Source organism: Ranitomeya variabilis, chromosome 6 (assembly GCF_051348905.1).
Source record: "Ranitomeya variabilis isolate aRanVar5 chromosome 6, aRanVar5.hap1, whole genome shotgun sequence".
Taxonomy (NCBI): Eukaryota; Metazoa; Chordata; class Amphibia; order Anura; family Dendrobatidae; genus Ranitomeya; species Ranitomeya variabilis.
In genome coordinates this window covers 46,964,986-46,986,870 of record NC_135237.1, presented here as the reverse complement: position 1 = coordinate 46,986,870, position 21,885 = coordinate 46,964,986, and the positions used below count along the sequence as shown (strand labels likewise).

General features: G+C 43.3%; 1 protein-coding gene across 1 annotated transcript; it reads right to left on the bottom strand.

The window, feature by feature from the left end:
• Positions 1 to 5,056: 5,056 nt before the first annotated feature.
• THNSL1 (threonine synthase like 1) lies at positions 5,057 to 20,858 on the bottom strand. Its single transcript, XM_077268394.1, has 2 exons — positions 20,760 to 20,858; positions 5,057 to 7,687 (listed from the first exon to the last, which is right to left on the bottom strand). The coding sequence occupies exon 2, from the start codon at positions 7,629 to 7,631 to the stop codon at positions 5,460 to 5,462; it is 2,172 nt and encodes a 723-aa protein (XP_077124509.1). The 5' UTR covers positions 7,632 to 7,687; positions 20,760 to 20,858; the 3' UTR covers positions 5,057 to 5,459.
• Between the last annotated feature and the right edge of the window lie 1,027 nt (positions 20,859 to 21,885).

The window sequence follows — 21,885 nt, the reverse complement described above, 5'->3', positions numbered from 1 at the left end:
TGGACGGGATAATATGTCCGAGGTCAGAATCCCCGCTTTGATGCGGGCTCACCGCTGGGACATGTCAGCTGTTTTGAGACCTCTATGGTTACTGATCCCCGCTAGCTGTGAGCGCCACCCTGTGGTCAGCGCTCATAGCACACCTGCATTTCTGCTGCATAGCAGCGATCTGATGATTGCTGCTATGTAGCAGAGGCTATCGAGTTGTGCCAGCTTCTAGCCTCCCATGGAGGCTATTGAAGCATGGCAAAAGTTAAAAAAAGTTAAAAAAATGTGAAAAAAATAAAAAAATATAAAAGTTTAAATCACCCCCCTTTCGTCCCATTCAAAATAAATCAATAAAAAAATCAAACCTACACATATTTGGTATCACCGCGTTCAGAATCGCCCGATCTATCAATAAAAAAAAGTATTAACCTGATCGCAGCAAGAAAAAAATTAGAAACGCCAGAATTACGTTTTTTTTGGTCGCTGTGACATTGCATTAAAATGTAATAACAGGCGATCAAAAGAACATATCTGCAAAAACATGGTATCCATAAAAAACGTCAGCTTGGAACGCAAAAAATAAGCCCTCAACCAACCCCAGATCACGAAAAATGGAGACGCTACAGGTATCGGAAAATGGCGCAATTATTTTTTTTTAGCAAAGTTTGGAATTTTTTTTCACCACTTAGATAAAACTTAACCTAGTCATGTTAGGTGTCTATGAACTTGTAATGACCTGGAGAATCATAACATCAGGTCAGTTTTAGCATTTAGTGAATCTAGCAAAAAAGCCAAACAAAAAACAAGTGTGGGACTGCACTTTTTTTGCAATTTCACCGCACTTGGAATTTTTTTCCCGTTTTCTAGTACATGACATGGTAAAACCAATGATGTTGTTCAAAAGTACAACTCGTCCCACAAAAAATAAGCCCTCACATGGCCAAATTGATGGAAAAATAAAAAAGTTATGGCTCTGGGAAGAAGGGGAGCGAAAAACGAACACGGAAAAATGGAAAATCCCAAGGTCATGAAGAGGTTAATGTGTGCACATACCCTAATGTATTCACTCACTTTTTTTTTGGATCTGTAGACCTCAGTGGCAAGAAATCTTCTGTATAGTCATCCTCAGATGACATAACTAGAGATGAGCAGACCTGTGGATGATCGGGAACGTCGGGTTCGACCAAACCAAAAGCCACATAGGGAATGAAAGGTGCGAGGAACGAGACGGAGCCCTGCCGCTACATTCTAAGGGTATAAAGTTCCTCCTTCTGCCGATCAGTGCATCTCCCGGCGGTGTGACTCCCACCGTACGTTATCACCTTTACCATATGTGACTTGTTTTCACTGGACAACCCCTTTAACTATGACTGAGCAACCAAATACCAACCATTTATAGGACGATATATCATTTAGGGCAGCACGGTGGCGCAGTGAATAGCACAGCAGCCTTGCAGCGCTGGAGTCCTGGGTTCAAGCCCCACTAAGGACAACATCTGCAAAGAGTTTGTATGTTCTCTCCGTGTTTGCGTGGGTTTCCTCCGGGTACTCCGGTTTCCTCCCACATTCCAAAGACATACTGATAGGGAATTTAGATTGTGAGCCCCAACGGGGACAGCGATGATAATGTGTGCAAACTGTAAAGCGCTGCGGAATATGTTAGCGCTATATAAAAATAAAGATTATTATTATTATTATTATTATTATTTATACTATTCCAAATAGCTCTTGCCAAACACTTTTTATTCAATGATATATTACATGCAGACGGGAAAAAGAGATTATTTGTAAAAACATCTTAATCCAAGCTAACAGTAAGGACCCTTCATCGTCTAAAATAATTGTAATTTCTTCAAAGCTTCACAAGCGACTTTTTATGACAAGTGGATTCCAATTATGCTTGTAAATGTACTTACTTCATTAAACCACTGGAGGTCACCAAAAATCAAAAAAGGAATTTGCATGAAGCTGTTTGGCTGCTGAGCTGACCATAGATTTATTAACACCAATACCAATCCAGTCCTTAAAGGGAAAGTTAAAATATACATAAAAATTCAAAAAGATTTTTAAAAAATATATTTTACTTATCTTGATTTAATTTTAAGAAAAATGTTCACCACTATTGTAAACTGTTAGTATAGTGTCTCTTTCTCACTGCCGCAGAACACGCTGCTTATCCAGAGTGTTTGTTATTGACTGTATCTGTCTGACTGATGAAGGGCATTATATGACCGAAACGTCTTCTTTATTTTTGGATTGCCTGCGCATAAAATTATCTTCTTACAATATTTATCTGAATGCAAAGTTTTCTACAAGATTTATATGGGATAGGATCCCACTTGGGCACCATCCACCATCCACATATGTGTATTTATAGGCTTTGGCTTATTGTGATAATTAAAATAGTTTGTTACATGTTATAGATTGCACAGTATTGTAATGATGATGTTAGAATATTGTGTGCATCTATCTGCTCTACGCTATTGAGAAGGAATGAAAATATTGTGTATCACTTTAACCCCTTAATGACCGCTTATACGCCTTTTAACGGCTGCAGTTAAGGGGCCTTATTCGTCAGCACTGCTTTTTAACGCACTGAGAAATAATTGTATAGCGCCCCCCAGCGTCGGAAAATCTCAGTGGTCTTGGCTACCGGGGGTCGCCGAGACCCCGGAGAACATGATTCGGGTCAGTTTTTACAGTCTACAGTCTTGTCATCGCCATTATTCATCGAATAACGGCGATCACAAAAAAAGTCAGATTTTTCATTCATTTCTCTCTCCTTTGATATGATCTAGCATACCAAAAGGTGAGAGAAATAGGGTCCCCCAAGCCCCCCCGATACCTCCGCCATCCCCGAATCCTCCTGCTCCGTCCCCCGGCCCTCTATGTTTTTTTCCTGGAAGAAAATGGCAAGCGCATGCGCAGTGCGCCCGCCGAGATCTGCTGGCCGGTACCCGACAACAATAGGAGATTTTTCCTATTGGTTCATTTTGATAATTGTGATAGAACCTATCACAGTGATCAAAATAAAAAAAAGTAAATTAAAGCTCCCTTTGTCACCCCCTTAGTTACATAAAAATAATAAAATAAAAAAATGTAATTTTTTCCATTCTTTGCAGTTAGGGTTAGGGTTGGGGCTAAGGTTGGGGTTAGAGCTGTGGTTAGGGTTGGGGCTAGGGTTAGGGTTGGGGCTAGGGTTGTGTTGGGGTTAGGGTTGTGTAGGAGTTAGGTTTGAGGTTATGATTGTGTTGGGGTTAAGGTTGTGGTGTTGAGGTTAGGGTTGTGGCGTTGGGGTTTGTGTTGTGTTATGGTTAGGGTTGGGGTTAGGGTTGTGGTTATGGTTAGAGTTGGGATTAGGGGTGTGTGGGGTTAGGTCTGTGTTAGGGTTGGAGTTAGAATTGGGGGGTTTCCAGTGTTTAGGTACATCAGGGGGTCTCCAAACGTGACATGATGCCCACCATCGATTCCAGCCAATTTTGATTTTAAAAAGTCAAACAGTTCTTCCTCCCTTTTGATCTCTGCCATGCGCCCAAACAATGGCTTTCTGCCACATATGGGGTATCGGTATACTCAGGAGAAATTGCACAACAAATTTTGTGGTCCATTTTCTCCTGATACCCTTGTGAAAATAAAAAAAAAAGTCTGGGTCTAAAGTAAATTTTTTGTGAAAAAAGTAAAACGTTAATTTTTCCTTCCTCATTGCTTTAGACCTCGTGAAGCACCTGAAGGGTTAATAAACTTCTTGAATGTGCTTTTGCGTACCTTGAGGGGTGCAGTTTTTAGAATGGTGTCACTTCTGGGTATTTTCTGTCCTACTGACCCCCCCAAACTCACTTCAAATGTGAGGTGGTACCTAAAAAATGGTTTGTAAATTTTGTTGGAAAAATGAAAAATCGCTTGTCAATTTTTAACCCTTATAATGTCCTAGCAAAAAAAAATAATGTTTCCAAAATTCTGCTGATGTAAAGTAGACATGTGGGAAATGTTACTTATTAACTATTTTGTGTGATATGACTCTCTGATTTAAGGGCACAAAAATCAAAAGTTTGAAAATTGCTAAATTTTCCAAATTTTTGCCAAATTTACATTTTTTTCATAAATAAATGCAAGTTATATGGAAGAAATTTTACCACTAACATGAAGTACAATATGTCACGAAAAAAACAGTCGCAGAATCAGTGGGATGCTTTGAAGCGTTCTAGAGCTATAACCACATAAAGAGACAGTGATCAGAATTGTAAAAATTGGCTTAGTCATTAAGGTCAAAATTGGCTCGGTCACTAAGGGGTTAAATGACATCACAGCAGTTTTGTGTATTTATAGGCTGTTTTCTATTATGATGTCACAGTTTGTTTTTTTTAACACTTTATGCTCCATTGTGATGTGAATGCTCGTTCCCGATTATCAGCCCGTGTAAACATGTTATTGACCTTCCGAAAAATGAGCTAAAGAATCGTACATCGGGTGATGGGATTTTATTATGTTGATATTGTTATCGGTACACACCGCTCAGTGTAAACGGGATGTGCCGCCGACAACATGACTCCCTATGGGGACAGAACATTGCATGAGCCATCGCTCCCATCAGTTTTTGTTGGACCGTGAAAACAGATCAGTAACGAGCACTGATTGCTTTGAATATAGTTGATTGGTACTCAGTTTTAGAAAACTACTGTCCCCAGCTGGAATTTTTTTAACGTGCTTTACTCACCCTACCTGGGTCCAGCAGCGGTGACTAATCAATGGACCAGGGGAGAGTGAGTAAACAACAGTTTGTTTTTGCTTGTTTTTTTAAACAAACTGCAGCCATGAAATATTTTTTTTTTCAAAAATGAAAAACCCACTTAAAATAATGTTACACATGAATCAATGATAACTAAGTAGGTGTCACTACTATGTATTGCAGAATTGCTGCTTACGCCCCTGGACCTTACAGATAAGTTAGGGAAGTTTCTAACAACACACTTGCCAACATAAATAGTGTACAAAAGTGGCCAAGGCCTTTAAAAGTGACTTAAACATTGTGCCTCTGTCTAGTAAAATAAAGTCCACTTTGGATACAAGCAAGATGCCGACAACATATTTATTATTGAATCATTCTCTCCTAGTATAGACAGTCATTGGGGTAAGTTGTATATTTTAGGGAATCGCTCATACTGCACTTCCCTTATATATATAAAGTATATAAACAGCAGTTGTATCCACTTCCATAGTTAATTACTAAGTATTTGGTGTCATGTTTTCCTACAGGATTACAATACATTCCTGGCAAAACAGCCTAATTATAGATTGGTCTTTCCTTTTCTAAATTAGTATTGAAATAGCTTTCCTGCAATGTTTCTATGTTTTGCTCATTTTCCTAATCTGTTTTGGCGGAAGTTATTTTGCTATTGTGTTTTTATCTGGTTTTTCCAGTAGACGACTTTTTTTTTTTTTTCTTATAGGAAAGATCATTACCGCCTTGGCCCTTAGTGAACCTTTAAAAATAGACTTTGTAGGTAGTTTTCGACACAGTCCATGAGATGGATAGAATCAGCCTGGCATTTGTGGGTTTTGTGATGGTCTTTGTCTTTGAGCATTCCTAGCAGTGACTTGTGAGCCGGAGGCAAAGGGTGGAAGGAATTCAACACATGGAGCTGAGTTAATGGATTTTGCTTAATTTCTTCAATCCCTAATGCATGTAAAATAACAGGTGCAAACTTGGCGTAATGAGCTGTACATGATATGATAACTGGACATGTACGGTCCTGAACCCTGTCTGCAACTACTTTGGCAACAGCTGTGTGTGTGTCTAGGAGGTATCCTGTTGCACCGTAAACGGCACGGATTGCCGATACGCAGTCCGACTCCGAGCACCAGTCGCCAATAAGGTCATGCTGTAAAAGACGGAGTAAATTATCTGGTAGCTGAAAATACCCTTGGCTATCCAATTGACTGTAGAGTTCATTGACAAGTCTTCCATCTTGGTTGGCAAGAAGATGCAAATAGCGTTCTAAATTGGACGATCTAAGGATATCAATCGCCGGGGAGAAGGACTGACGCAACTCCCTTCCTCGGAGGTCATAAAGCCCAGTTTTTATAAAATCAGTCAAAATGTGATTTTGATTGGACGCGCAGATAAATTTACGGATAGGAATCCCCATTTGTTTTGCATAAAGCGCAGCCATGATGTTGCCAAAATTTCCAGTGGGAATACACACATCGACTGGGGATCCGAACGTAATAACGCCTTGACAAACCAGATCAAGGTAGGCAGACGCGTGGTAGACGATCTGAGGAAGCAGTCTGGCCCAGTTGATGGAGTTAGCGGTACTTAGACTTGTTCCATATTCAGCTGTAAGAAAGCCAGTGAATTCTGGATTAGTGAACATTTCTTTAATGGCTTTCTGACAGAAATCAAAATCAGATTCCACTCCCACAGCTAATCCGTTCTCTCCCTGGCAGGCAATAATTTGTGATTTTTGCACTTGGCTAATTCCATTTTCTGGATAGAGACAAAATACGGCAATTCTCCGCTTGTCGAGGTCACTCAGGCGGCTGAATCCATCCAACACCGCACTGCCTGTGTCTCCAGACGTCGCTACCAAAACTAGGTGGTTACATACTTTTGGAATGCAATAAGCAAAAATATGAGGCATAAACTGTAAGGCCAAGTCCTTGAATGAAGCTGTTGGTCCATGAAATAGTTCGAGGATGAACTGATTCCCTGACAAATGTCTGACGGGAGCAATTTTATTACAAGAAAAGTTGTCACCATAGGCTCTTTCAAGAATTTCACCTAAAACCACAGAGGGTACGTCAGCCGGATGTATACACCTTTCCATTATCACCTGAGCCCTTTCGATGTATGACGATTGGACAAGTCTTCTCCATTCACCATCAGTAAGCTTAGGAAGGGCGCTTCCAGGAACATAAAGTCCTCCATCACTGGCCAAGCCTTCTACGACGACATCACTGAAAAATTTTGATTGTTTTTGGTTTGCTTCTCGAGATCTCGTAGAAACAAAGGTTTCAGAATTGACACATTGATATCTTTTAACGGCATCGATGACTTTGTCAGCAACCACTTCTACGCAATCCCCCGTCTGACAAAGTACACGCACATCATGCCACTTTTTATAAAAATGCTTCCTTTTCTTAAGTATGTCGCCTATTGAAATGCCGGCCCTTTGGCCAACAATGCGATCCACTTTCATTTGTTCAAGCCTCTCAATAATATCCTGTGAATGGACATCAAGATAAACAACGATTCCGTTTTTCTTAGCGTGTTCCATGCTGCTAAGGTGAAGAGGGTTGGATCCCGTAAGGGAAATTACACTTCCAGATGCTGAAAACTTTAAAAGAGCTTTTCCTTCCTCTTCTAAAAATTGCTCATCACCAACATCCTGCAGTTTATTGGAGACGCTCATATTCCAAGTTTTTTCAAGGACGTCATCATCTACATCTATAACGGGGCAACCAAGTTTTTGACCAAGTATTCTGCCAACAGAGGTCTTCCCGGAGCCTGGAGGACCCATTAGGATCAAATTCTTCTCTCCAACAAGAGAACTGAGAGTCGAGAGCTTGGAATGTGTCAAGGAATTTGAAAACAGAAACCTAGACATTTTCATTATGGAATGCAGACTGCGGAGACTTGCCATTTTCTTCAGATTTGTAAACCTCTTATCAGTATTAGCACATGCATTGGTATGGCTCGCTGAAAAACAAAAATAGGGATTTCATCAACTTAAGTTTAACATCCAAACAATAAGAGCAAGTATATGTACAATTATGTATCTGTACCAGAAAGCCACTGAACAGCTCCATATAATCTCCAAAATGGATCACGGCATAAGAGGCTATAGGGACAATATATTGTTTAAAAATGTATTACAAAATATACTGCACCATTGAATCTCTTGATCATTTCATACAAATGGTGATATAATGGATCTTTGCATAAGTTGTGTATTTAGTTCAGAGGACAGGTTCAGATCTGATCCTAGGGGTATAAAAAAAAGTCTTTACTAAAGGTCAGTAGTCCCATGTCCACAAACTGCACGTGAAATATTCATCTTTGATTACTATAAAAGAATACTCTGGGCAAGCTGACCAACTCTATTATGCCTAGTGCAGGGTTTGAAAGGAAAGGACATAAAACGGAGACTCTCTATCATGCTCCATCTTCTCAGCTTTTACAAGAGTTATTCAACCTCTTGGCGCAATCTGCCCAATATTTATTGCGGATAAGAAAGGAAGTGTATGGAGCATGCTCAGGAGCTGAACTCACTCTGTACATAGCGGGTGACCACCAGATGTATTAATGATATGCAAATGATGTAAAAACAGAAACAAACAATTTCAAAATATCCCTATTACGTTAATTCAGTATTGAATATGAGCTCCACATGCTGAAATGCCCTCACTTACATGTCTTGACTGCAACAAATGAAGTTATTAATGGTTTTCTAAGGAATGATCAGCCACATTGAATGCACTTGGGCAAATCATCAAGATCCTCTGCTGGCAGCTCCTGGACAATTACAACCAACGACGTCCCAGAAGTGCTCGATGGGAGACAAGTCTGGAGACACTGCAGCCATGGTAGCACGTTTAGGCTACACATGCTGCTCACAGTAATAAGTGCGACAAACGGCCTCATGTTGTGTTGAAAACTGGCTCCTGGGGCACTTTGGAGAAACGGCCATATTACTGATTACACAATAGATCCATTCTGTACTACAAGTGATACTGGATATCACATACCAAGCCAAGGGATGAATTCAGACATCTGAATAGCAATTTGTGTATGGACCTTGATGTATGGATTAGCCATGGGTCTCCTGCCCCAAACTTGTCATCCTCATTTGTATGCACAGTATCAGACTGTTAGAATGTCTAAATTCCCTCTAGAGGCTCAATGTTTATACAAACCATCAAAAAGCATTTGGACTACGAGCCACATGTTACAGATGTCCATTAATTTCACTCCACCGCTCTCAAACGCAATCATGGTGCAGAGGAAGACGGCAATGGAGGTCTCTCCTTTTCAATGATGAATCCCACTTTTGTCTTTGATCTTTTGTCAATGATAGCCGGAGATTGGTTTGGAGACCACATCGGCAATGCCACGAAGAGGCCTTCACGAGGAAACGACAACCTGGTCCTACTCTCGGGATTATGGTTTGGGGTGGCATAAGGTACAGTAGCTGGACCCCTATATTCATCATTTCAGATACACTAAAAGCTTAGCATTATATTGATTTGGTTGCAGAATCAATGGTGCGTTGAGTTTGGATCTGGAGACCCACAGACCGTACAAGGTTGGTCTTTTACAAACGTCTAAATTCGACCTTACATTGGGCAAGATTCAGTTTCCAGGCCTATCCCTATATCACAATATCCGGCCATGTTTTTTAATTTCTCTTGACTTTATCTATTTTTTTGGAAGGGGCAAAGGAAGAACATTATTGCCATTACCGATTGGATGGATGTCAATAAGAAGTAAAGAAAGGGGGGGGGGGGTTATTAGATTTATTTCAATATTGATAACTATGTGCCAGATATCTTTTAGAGAGTAATGGTAAGCGCAACCATCCTGTGCAACACTCCTATTTCATGTTTCACAAATGTAATAATGTGAATTCCAATCGGAATAGTGCAATTTAATGTTGTATGTTAGTTATGTGCCAGGTACATCAATTACAATCCTAGCAACTCTGCATCTGAGAGCTCTAAGAAACGCAGTCCAGGGATGATGCCCAGCATAGGACTTTCCTAGAGGATTCGGACATCTTCAGGGGCTTATAATTAAAGGAATGTATTTTTTGGCCAAAAAGCATTTTTGCAATATTGTCTCAAAAATGTTGCACTGTTTTTGTACAGTGGCCAATGTATTGAAAATTAATCAGGCCCTGTGGTCTTCAGATGTTGATGACCTTTTCTAAGGAGAGATCATCAATATCAGATTGGTGAGGGAACAACATTGCCCCCCGATTGATCAGCTTTTATTAACTCTGGTGGTAAGTGTTGTGAATTTGGATTCTGGGCTCCCCCGGTGGCCGCTTGTGGAATTGGACTTGTCATCCTCTTTCCTGTTTCACCTGGTTCCATCAGTAGTGGGTGTCGCTATTTAAGCTCATTTCTCTGGTGGTTTCTTGCCGGTCAACAATGTTATCTGATGCCTCTCAGTGCTTGTTCCTGCTTCTAGACAACTACTAGATAAGTTGGACTTTTGTCCATGTTTTGTTTTGCCTATTTGTTCCAGTTCACAGCTGAAGTTTTGTTACTGTGTCTGGAAAGCTCTCGTTGATCAGGGATTGCTACTCTGGCGTTATGAGTTAATGCCAGAGTTTAAGGTAATCTCTGGATGGTGTTTTGTTAGTGTTTTTCTGCTGACCATGAAAGTATACTATCTGTCTTCTGCTATCTAGTAAGCGGACCTCAAATTTGCTAAGACTATTTTCCTGCTGCGTTTGTTGTTTCATCTGAACTCACCGTCATTATATGTGGGGGGCTACTGTCTTCTTTGGAATATTTCTCTAGAGGTGAGCCAGGTCTTATATTTCCCTCTGCTAGCTATTTAGGTCTTAGGCCAGAGCTGGGCATCTAGCGATAAATAGGAAATGCTACCTGGCTATTTCTAGTTGCGCGGCAGGCTTAGTTCATGGTCAGTATAGTTCCATCTTCCGAGAGCTTGTCCCTCTATAGGCTTGCTATGATCTCTGCCTGCAGAGATCATGATAGTTTGACCGGCCAATAAAGTGTTAAAGACCCAGGTTGAGAAAGGAGAGTTATAAGAAGTCTGCTGGAATTTTTTTTTTTTTTTTTTTCCTCCAGTCTGCCTTGCTGCAGTCTTTTTTCTCTCTCTCCTCCTAATCTCTGTATGCTCTGTGTGCACCTGACAATAATGGATCTCCAGAGTGTAACTGCGGGTTTGAATAATCTCATCACGAAAGTACAAAATTTACAAGATTTTGTGGTACATGCTCCGGTATCTGAACCGAGAATTCCTTTGCCGGAGTTCTTCACAGGGAATAGAGCTAGCTTCCAGAATTTCCGAAATAATTGTAAGCTTTATTTGTCCCTGAAGTCTCGTTCAGCTGGAGACCCTGCTCAGCAGGTTAGGATTGTGATTTCCTTGCTCAGGGGTGACCCTCAAGATTGGGCCTTCTCATTGCCAGCAGGGGATCCTGCGTTACGCGATGTGGATGCGTTTTTTCTGGCCTTGGGCTTGCTTTATGAGGAACCTCATTTGGAACTTCAGGCAGAAAAAACTTTGATGGCACTATCTCAGGGGCAAGACGAAGCTGAAGTTTTCTGCCAAAAATTCCGTAAATGGTCTGTGCTTACTCAGTGGAATGAGTGCGCCTTGGCGCAACTTTCAGAGAAGGTCTCTCTGATGCCGTTAAGGATGTTATGGTGGGGTTCCCTTTGCCTGCAGGTCTGAATGAGTCCATGACAATGGCTATTCAGATTGCGGGAGCGCAAACCGGTGCACCATCTGGCGGTGTCTATGGAAAAGACGCCAGAAAGTATGCAGTGTGATAGAATTCTGTCCAGGAGCGAGCGACAGAATTTTAGACGGAAGAATGGATTGTGTTTCTATTGTGGGGATTCTACTCATGTTATATCAGCATGCTCTAGGCGTACAAAGAAGCTTGATAAGTCTGTTTCCATTGGCACCATTCAGTCTAAGTTTATTTTGTCTGTAACCCTGATTTGCTCTTTGTCATCCATTGCCACGGACGCCTATGTTGACTCTGGCGCCGCTCTGAGTCTTATGGATTGGTCCTTTGCCAATCGTTGTGGTTTTGATTTAGAGCCTTTGGAGACTCTTATTCCTCTGAAGGGGATTGACTCCACCCCATTGGCTAATAATAAACCACAATACTGGACACAAGTAACCATGCGTATCAGTCCGGATCACCAGGAGATTATTCGTTTCCTGGTGCTGTATAATTTACATGACGATTTGGTACTGGGATTGCCATGGTTGCAGTCTCACAACCCAGTCTTGGACTGGAGAGCAATGTCTGTGTTGAGCTGGGGATGTAAGGGTATTCATGGGGACGTACCTTTGGTTTCTATTTCGTCGTCCATTCCCTCTGAAGTCCCTGAGTTCCTCTCTGATTATCAAGACGTCTTTGACGAACCCAAGCTTGGGTCCTTACCTCCGCACCGTGAGTGCGATTGTGCCATAGATTTGATACCGGGTTGTAAATATCCAAAGGGTCGTTTGTTTAATTTGTCTGTGCCGGAACATGCTGCTATGCGGGAATATATAAAGGAGTCTTTGGAAAAGGGACATATTCGTCCATCTTCTTCTCCCTTGGGAGCTGGGTTTTTCTTTGTCTCAAAAAAAGACGGCTCTTTGAGACCATGTATTGATTATCGGCTTCTGAATAAGATCACTGTTAAGTATCAATACCCATTGCCATTGCTTACTGATTTGTTTGCTCGTATAGAGGGTGCTAAGTGGTTCTCTAAAATTGATCTTCGTGGGGCGTATAATTTGGTGCGGATCAGGCAGGGGGATGAGTGTAAGACCGCATTTAATACGCCCGAGGGCCACTTTGAGTATTTGGTCATGCCTTTTGGTCTTTCTAATGCCCCTTCAGTTTTCCAGTCTTTTATGCATGATATTTTCCGCGATTTTCTGGATAAATTTATGATAATATATCTGGATGATATTCTGATTTTTTCTGATGACTGGGACTCTCATGTCCAGCAGGTCAGGAGAGTTTTTCAGGTTCTGCGGTCTAACTCTTTATGTGTGAAGGGGTCTAAGTGCGTTTTTGGGGTCCAGAAGATTTCCTTTTTGGGGTATATTTTTTCTCCCTCTTCCATTGAGATGGATCCCGTCAAGGTGCAAGCTATTTGTGACTGGACTCAGCCCTCCTCTCTTAAGGGTCTTCAGAGATTTTTGGGCTTTGCCAACTTTTACCGCCGATTTATTGCTGGTTTTTCGGATGTCGTTAAACCACTGACTGATTTGACCAGACAAGGCGCTGATGTTGCTAATTGGTCCCCTCATGCTGTAGAGGCCTTTCAGGAGCTTAAGCGCCGTTTTGCCTCTGCCCCTGTGTTGCGTCAGCCTGATGTGAATCTGCCTTTTCAGGTTGAGGTTGACGCTTCGGAGATCGGAGCTGGGGCAGTGTTGTCGCAGAAAGGTTCCGACTGCTCCGTCATTAGGCCTTGTGCCTTCTTTTCTCGCAAATTTTCGCCCGCAGAGCGGAATTATGATGTTGGGAATCGGGAGCTTTTGGCCATGAAGTGGGCGTTTGAGGAGTGGCGCCATTGGCTCGAGGGGGCTAGGCATCAGGTGGTGGTATTGACTGACCACAAAAATTTGATTTATCTTGAGACTGCCAGACGCCTGAATCCTAGACAGGCGCGCTGGTCTTTATTTTTTTCTCGCTTTAATTTTGTGGTGTCATACCTACCGGGTTCTAAGAATGTTAAGGCAGATGCCCTTTCTAGGAGTTTTGACCCGGACTCTCCTGGTAATTCTGAACCCACAGGTATCCTTAGGGAGGGAGTAATTTTGTCGGCCGTTTCTCCTGATCTGCGGCGGTCCTTGCAAGAGTTTCAGGCGGATAGACCGGATCGTTGTCCGCCTGATAGACTGTTTGTTCCGGATGATTGGACCAGCAGAGTCATCTCTGAGGTACATTCTTCTGCATTGGCAGGTCATCCCGGAATTTTTGGTACCAGGGATTTGGTGGCAAGATCCTTCTGGTGGCCTTCCCTGTCACGAGATGTGCGAGTCTTTGTGCAGTCATGTGACGTTTGTGCTCGGGCCAAGTCTTGTAGTTCTCGGGCTAGTGGACTGCTGTTGCCCTTGCCTATTCCTAAGAGGCCTTGGACACACATCTCGATGGATTTTATTTCAGATCTGCCTGTTTCCCAGAAGATGTCTGTCATCTGGGTGGTCTGTGACCGTTTCTCTAAAATGGTCCATTTGGTTCCTCTGCCCAAGTTGCCCTCTTCTTCTGAGTTGGTTCCTCTGTTTTTTCAGAATGTTGTCCGATTGCACGGTATTCCTGAGAATATTGTTTCTGACAGAGGTACCCAATTTGTGTCTAGATTTTGGCGGGCATTCTGTGCTAGGATGGGCATAGATTTGTCTTTTTCATCTGCTTTTCACCCTCAGACTAATGGCCAGACCGAGCGGACTAATCAGACCCTTGAGACATATCTGAGGTGTTTTGTCTCTGCTGACCAGGATGATTGGGCTGCTTTTTTGCCATTGGCAGAGTTCGCCCTCAATAATCGGGCCAGTTCTTCCACCTTGGTGTCCCCGTTTTTTTGTAATTCGGGGTTTCACCCTCGATTTTCCTCCGGTCAGGTGGAATCCTCGGATTGTCCTGGAGTGGATGCGGTGGTGGAGAGATTGCATCACATCTGGGGGCAGGTTATGGACAATTTGAAGTTGTCCCAGGAGAAGACTCAGCGTTTTGCCAACCGTCATCGTCGTGTTGGTTCTCGGCTTTGTGTTGGAGATTTAGTGTGGTTGTCTTCTCGTTTTGTCCCTATGAGGGTCTCTTCTCCTAAGTTTAAACCTCGGTTCATCGGCCCTTATAGAATATTGGAGATTCTTAATCCTGTTTCTTTCCGTTTGGACCTCCCTGCGTCCTTTTCCATTCATAACGTTTTTCATCGGTCGTTATTGCGCAGGTATGAGGTACCTGTTGTACCTTCAGTTGAGCCTCCTGCTCCGGTGTTGGTTGAGGGTGAGTTGGAGTACGTTGTGGAGAAAATTTTGGACTCTCGTGTTTCCAGACGGAAACTCCAGTATCTGGTCAACTGGAAGGGTTACGGCCAGGAGGATAATTCTTGGGTCAATGCATCTGATGTTCATGCTTCTGATCTTGTTCGTGCCTTCCATAGGGCTCATCCTGGTCGCCCTGGTGGATCTGGTGAGGGTTCGGTGCCCCCTCCTTGAGGGGGGGGTACTGTTGTGAATTTGGATTCTGGGCTCCCCCGGTGGCCGCTTGTGGAATTGGACTTGTCATCCTCTTTCCTGTTTCACCTGGTTCCATCAGTAGTGGGTGTCGCTATTTAAGCTCATTTCTCTGGTGGTTTCTTGCCGGTCAACAATGTTATCTGATGCCTCTCAGTGCTTGTTCCTGCTTCTAGACAACTACTAGATAAGTTGGACTTTTGTCCATGTTTTGTTTTGCCTATTTGTTCCAGTTCACAGCTGAAGTTTTGTTACTGTGTCTGGAAAGCTCTCGTTGATCAGGGATTGCTACTCTGGCGTTATGAGTTAATGCCAGAGTTTAAGGTAATCTCTGGATGGTGTTTTGTTAGTGTTTTTCTGCTGACCATGAAAGTATACTATCTGTCTTCTGCTATCTAGTAAGCGGACCTCAAATTTGCTAAGACTATTTTCCTGCTGCGTTTGTTGTTTCATCTGAACTCACCGTCATTATATGTGGGGGGCTACTGTCTTCTTTGGAATATTTCTCTAGAGGTGAGCCAGGTCTTATATTTCCCTCTGCTAGCTATTTAGGTCTTAGGCCAGAGCTGGGCATCTAGCGATAAATAGGAAATGCTACCTGGCTATTTCTAGTTGCGCGGCAGGCTTAGTTCATGGTCAGTATAGTTCCATCTTCCGAGAGCTTGTCCCTCTATAGGCTTGCTATGATCTCTGCCTGCAGAGATCATGACAGGTAAGTGTGTGTAAACAGTGAATAGAGTACACAATATAGTGACCATTACCAAAAACTGCACATCAGCTCTTAATCTTTCGAGCTGCAGATCTTGGCAGCAGGCCACTGAACAGTGCTCGGAGATGTGCTGTTCCAGCGCCATCCACTGTTTACATCCAGCTACCACCGGAGCTAATAAGAGCTGACAGGTGTGAGTCCTTGTCTCGGACACCCACCAATAAGATATTGATAACTATCTTAAGGACAACCTCTTTAATGGCTGCATGCAGATATGCTGTTGGAAAAATGGGTTAGAGAAATCTGATCTGAGGTTGTTCAAGGGTTGTTCCATCAGGGAACACAAGTATAATGTGGAGGTACAGATGGGGCACCAGCATCATGTGGAGGTACAGACGGAACACTAGTATCACACGGAGGTACAGAGGAAGTACAAGTACCATGCGGAGGTACAGAGGTGGTACTAGTACCATGTGGAGGTACACAGGTAGCACCAGTATCACGTTGGGGTACAGAAGGAGCACTGGTATCATGTGGAGGTACAGATGAAGCACTAGTATCATGTGGAGGTACAGATAGAACACTAGTATCACGTGGAGGTACAGAGGAAGTACAAGTACCATGTGGAGGTACAGAGGTAGCACCAGTATCATGTTGGGGTACAGAAGGAGCACTGGTATCATGTGGAGGTACAGATGAAGCACTAGTATCACGTGGGGGTGCAGAGGTAGAACTATTATCATGTGGAGGTACAGAGGGAGCATTAATATCATGTTGAGGTACAGATGTGTCACTAGTATCATATGGAGGTACCGAGGGAGCATCAGTATCATGTGGAGTTGCAGAGGGAACACCAGTATTGTGCAGAGGTACAGGGGGAGCACTAGTATCAACGGTGGGGTACGGAGGGGACAATAGTATCATATGGGGTACCGAAGAAGCAAAAGTATCATATGGAGGTACAGAGGGAGCACTAGTAGCACATGGAGGTACAGATGAAGCACTATCATGTGGAGGTACACATGGGGCACTAGTATCATATGGAGGTACTGAGGGAGCACTAGTATCATGTGGAGGTGCAGAGGGAGCATCAGTATCATGTGGATGTACAGATGGAGCACTAGTATCATGTGGAGGTACCGAGGGAGCACTGGTATCATGGGGCTATGCAGAGGGAACACTAGTATTGTGCGGGGGTACAGGGTGAGCATTAGTATCATGGTGGGGTACAGATGGGACAATGGTATCATGTGGAGGTACAGAGGGAGAAGAAGTATTATGTGGAGGTACAAAGGGAACACTAGTATCACGGGGAGGTACACATGGGGCACCAGTATCATATGGAGGGACAGAGGGAGCAGTAGTATCATGTGGAGGTACAGAGATAGCATTGGTATCATGTGGAGGTACAGAGGGAACACAGGTATTACGTGGAGGTACAGAGGGAGCACTAGTATCATGGGGTGGTACAAATGGGGCAATAGTATCATGTGGGATACTGATGGAGCACTAGTATCATGTGGAGGTACAGAGAGAGCACTAGTATCATGTGGAGGTACAGAAGGAGCCCCAGTATCAAGTGGAGGTACAGATGGAACACAGTTATCATGTGGAGGTACAGAGGGAACACTCACAAGTATATTGTGGAGGTACAGAGGGGGAACCAGCATCATGTGAAGGTACAGATGGAACACTAGCATCACGTGGAGGTACAGAGGAAGAACTAGTACCATGTGGAGGTACACCTGGAGCACTAGTATCATATGGAGGTACTAAGGGAGCACTAGTATCATGTGGAGGTGCAGAGGGAGCATCAGTATCATGTTGATGTACAGATGGAGCACTAGTATCATGCGGAGGTACACATGGGGCACTAGTATCATATGGAAGTACTGAGGGAACACTGGTATCATGGGGCGGTGCAGAGGGAACACTAGTATTGAGCGGAGGTACAGGGTGAGCATTAGTATCACGGTGGGGTACAGAGGTGGTAATAGTATCATGTGGGGTACCGAAGGAGCAATAGTATCACGTGGAGGTACAGACGGAGCAGAAGTATCATGTGGAGGTACATAGGAAACACTAGTATCACGGGGAGGTACACATGGGGCACCAGTATCATATGGAGGGACAGAGGGAGCAATAGTATCATCTGGAGGTACAGATGTAGCATTAGTATCATGTGGAGGTACAGAGGGAACACAGGTATTTCGTGGAGGTACAGAGGGAGCACTAGTATCATGGGGTGGTACAGATGGGGCAATGGTATCATGTGGGGTACCGAGGGAGCAATAATATCATGTGGAGGTGTAGAGGGAGCATCAGTATCATGCGGATGTACAGATGGAGCACTAGTATCACATGGAGGTACAGATTGAATACAAGTATCATGTGGAGGTACATAGGTCGCACTAGTATCATGTGGAGGTACAGAGGGGCATTAGTATCATGTGGAGGTACATAATGAGTACTAGTATCATGTAGAGGTACATAATGAGGGGTACAGATGTGGTACTAGTACCACGTGGAGGTACACAGGTACCACTAGTACTATGTGGAGGTACAGAGGGAGCACCAGTATGTTGGGGTACAGAAGGAGCACTGGTATAATGTGGAGGTACAGATGAAGCACAAGTATCATGTGGAGGTACATAGGTCGCACTAGTATCATGTGGAGGTACAGAGGGGCATTAGTATCATGTGGAGGTACATAATGAGTACTAGTATCATGTGAAGGTACAGGTGCGGCACTAGTATCATATGGAGGTACCGAGGGAGCACTGGTATCATGTGGAGTTGCAGAGGGGACACTAGTATTGTGCGGAGGTACAGGGGGAGCACTAGTATCAACGGTGGGGTACAGAGGGGACAATAGTATCATGTTGGGTACCAAATGAGCAAAAGTATCGTGTGGAGGTACAGATGGGGCACTAGTGTCATACGGAGGTACAGCTGAAGAACTAGTATCTTTTGGAGGTACACATGGGGCACTAGTATCACGTGGAGGTACTGAGGGAGCACTAGTATCATGCGGATGTACAGATGGAGCACTACTATCATACCGAGGTACAGAGGGAACACAAGTATAATGTGGAGGTGCAGAGGGAGCACCAAGATCATGTAGAGGTACAGATGGAACACTAGCAACAGGTGGAGGTACAGAGGAAGAACTAGTACCATGTGGAGGTAAAAGAGGAAGCACTAGTACCATGTGGAGGTACAGAGGGAGCACCAGTATCATGTGGAGGTACAGATGGGGCACCGGTATCATGTTGGGGTACAGAAGGAGCAGTGGTATCATATGGAGGTACAGATGAAGCACTAGTATCGTGCGGAGCTACAGAGGGAGCATTAGTATCATGTGGAGATACATAATGAGTATTAGTATCATGTGGAGGCACATAATGATTACTAGTATAATGTGGAGATACAGATGACGCACTAGTATGTTGAGGTGCAGACTGAGCATTATTATCATGTAGAGGTACAGATGGATCACTAGTATCCCGTGGAGGTACAGTTGCGGAACAAGTATCATATGGAGGTGCAGAGGGAACACTAGTATCAACGGTGGGGTACAGATGGGACAATAGTATCATGTGGGGTACCAAAGGAGCAATAGTATCATGTGGAGGAACAGACTGAGCACTAGTATTATACGGAGGTACATATGAAGCACTAGTATCATGTGGAGGTGCAGAGGGAGCATCAGTATCATGCGGATGTACATATGGATCACTAGTATCATGCAGAGGTACAGAGTAAAGAAAAGTATCATGTAAAGGTACAGATGGAGTACTAGTATCATGTGGAGGTGTTTTAGCAGCTGTTGCATTGGTTTCGAAGGTCAAAGAACTCAGTGTCTTCCTAAGTTGTTGTGGGGTCGGTGACAAAATCAATAGAGATGGGCAAATCAGAACGATCACCTAATGTTTGGGCACGGACCCCGAACATAGATTTCTCCAGGAAGTCTGTTACTGTTAAGGTTCGTCACCCCGAACATCGGGTATTTCGTACTCTGTCTGAATCGGCGGCTCTGATAGGAGGTAAGATTATTACTGCTGATCAGAGACCTGCAGTTCCCACGCTGTCAGATGACAGCATGAGCCAACAGCCGAGACTGGTGGTAAAAAGTTTACCACTGGTCACAGGCGTCGGCTGATGAGAGAGTACTATTCCCATCAGCCTACACCTGCTGTCGCCAATAACCCCCGAGAGCAGGCACCACTGATGGGAGTATTCATCAGAATTTTCTCACGGTGCTCGTGGTGATCTCATTGAGGTCATCGCAGTTCATTGGACCACTCACAGTGAAGCTGCGTTTTAGGCACCTCCTTTTACACAGCCTGGACAGTTGCATCATGGCACCGTCCAGTTTGTAAACCACATATTGCAGAGATTTTGGCATACGACATCTTCACGTCGGACAGGTGGTTGTGTTTTTTTTTTTTGGTACCTGAACCAAACTTTTTTTTAGATGTATGTCCGAACCTGCCGGACCCAAACATCCAAGGGATTGCCCATGACTGATAATCAATATAAAGTTAATGGAAATAATGAATTTGAATATTTTCTGCACAACAGATTAATGAAATGTGCAACTAAGTGGGTTTTGCACTTATATAAAAGTGTTTGGGCTCCACTTTTCTTTAAGTACCATAACAAACAGATCATGTATTCACCCTCCCTGGGTCCAGTGCTGGCTGTACATCACCGCTCTGGTCTCTGTGTTTTCACTGCAGCGGTTGTGTCACATCACGACAAAGCCAATCACTAACGACTTTGTGTGCCATCTTCATGAGCAGAGCCACAGAGCTCAATGATTGGCTGCAGCGTTGATGTGAGCTGTCAATGTCATGTCACTGCTGCTGCAGCCAAAACATTGAAATGAGAACAGTATTGGAGAGTCGTCAGCGTTTACTTTATGTATATAAACGCGTTTTGGGTCCACGTCTCTTAAAGTGGAAAACCCCTTTAATTTTATAATTTTATAACTCTTTACACTGTAACAAGTGCACGGTAACATTGTATCCGGTGTATTTATGCTACAGAACTATATTTACACACACATGTCCATTCATAGAGTGGCCGCTGTGTACCGTATACGCTTCTTACCTGCAGACCTGAGGTTCGTTTACCCTGGCACTGACAGCAGTGGCAGCACAAGGCAGGTCTGCGCTCTTCTTCCTCCCTGCCTGACAAAGACACCTACCCACAATGCTTCACTTCACTTGTATTAAAAGGGAAACGTCTTAAATGGGCGATGCTTCCCATGATATTCTGCAAACACAGAAGCAAAATTGACTCACCCTGAAGCAAAGTTTGCAATTTTAGACTGGTATACAGTATATCTTACATATCCTTTTTTTGGGGGGAAACATTTCCTACTTTCCCCCAACTTTTTCCCATAAAAGATCTGCATTAGTAATCGTGACACTAAAAAAACAAAGCCATCATATATACGAAAACAGTCAGCAAAGGACAAAAAAGTATTTCATATTTGCCAAATCAGATACTGTTGACAGTTTTCTTCCAACTCATGGAGAACTTGTTTGCATCCTCTTGCCTGCAAGTAAAAGTGCATTGACGCTGGCTGAATATCGGTTACAAGCATTCCTAGGATCGCTCGTTTCCCAATTATTGATCTGGCTAAACAGGTTGCCAATTATCTGGTGAATGAACAAAAGGCTTGATCCTTGGGTGAAATGATTTTTAAGCTTGCTTAAAAATCATTGTTTTCGGCAGCACATCAGAACCTGTGCTGCCGAGGACAATATTCTATGTGCACAGAACAATCTACTTACCAATCATTCTGTGGGAAGTGTGGCCTGCCTTACTAAAAAAGCTATTAAATTACTTTAATGTAGTTGAGATCATCTGTTGTTTTATGGCCGTTTGTCGGCCAGCCCACCATAAATCTCAATGTCGCAGCTGGACTTCTTAAATTAGAACCAATCTTCCTGCAAAGTGAATCAAAACCGATGTCGGCTAGGTTCACATCTGCATAGAAGGCTTGCGGATGCTCTGTTTTTTTCTCGTATAATTAGGACTCAAATCTGTGCAGGGTGAACCCGGCCTTAGTGTTCCTGTTTGATTAAACAAATGGATGTAATTTGTGTAACACTATTGCTGGGAGTCATCCTGTATAAAAGACTCCCTTCCCCTTAGGGAGTCGCCGTAGCAGCAATATTCATTAGCATCTAATTTCTCCTACTAGTGAGTTGTGAGGTCTCCTGGTCCT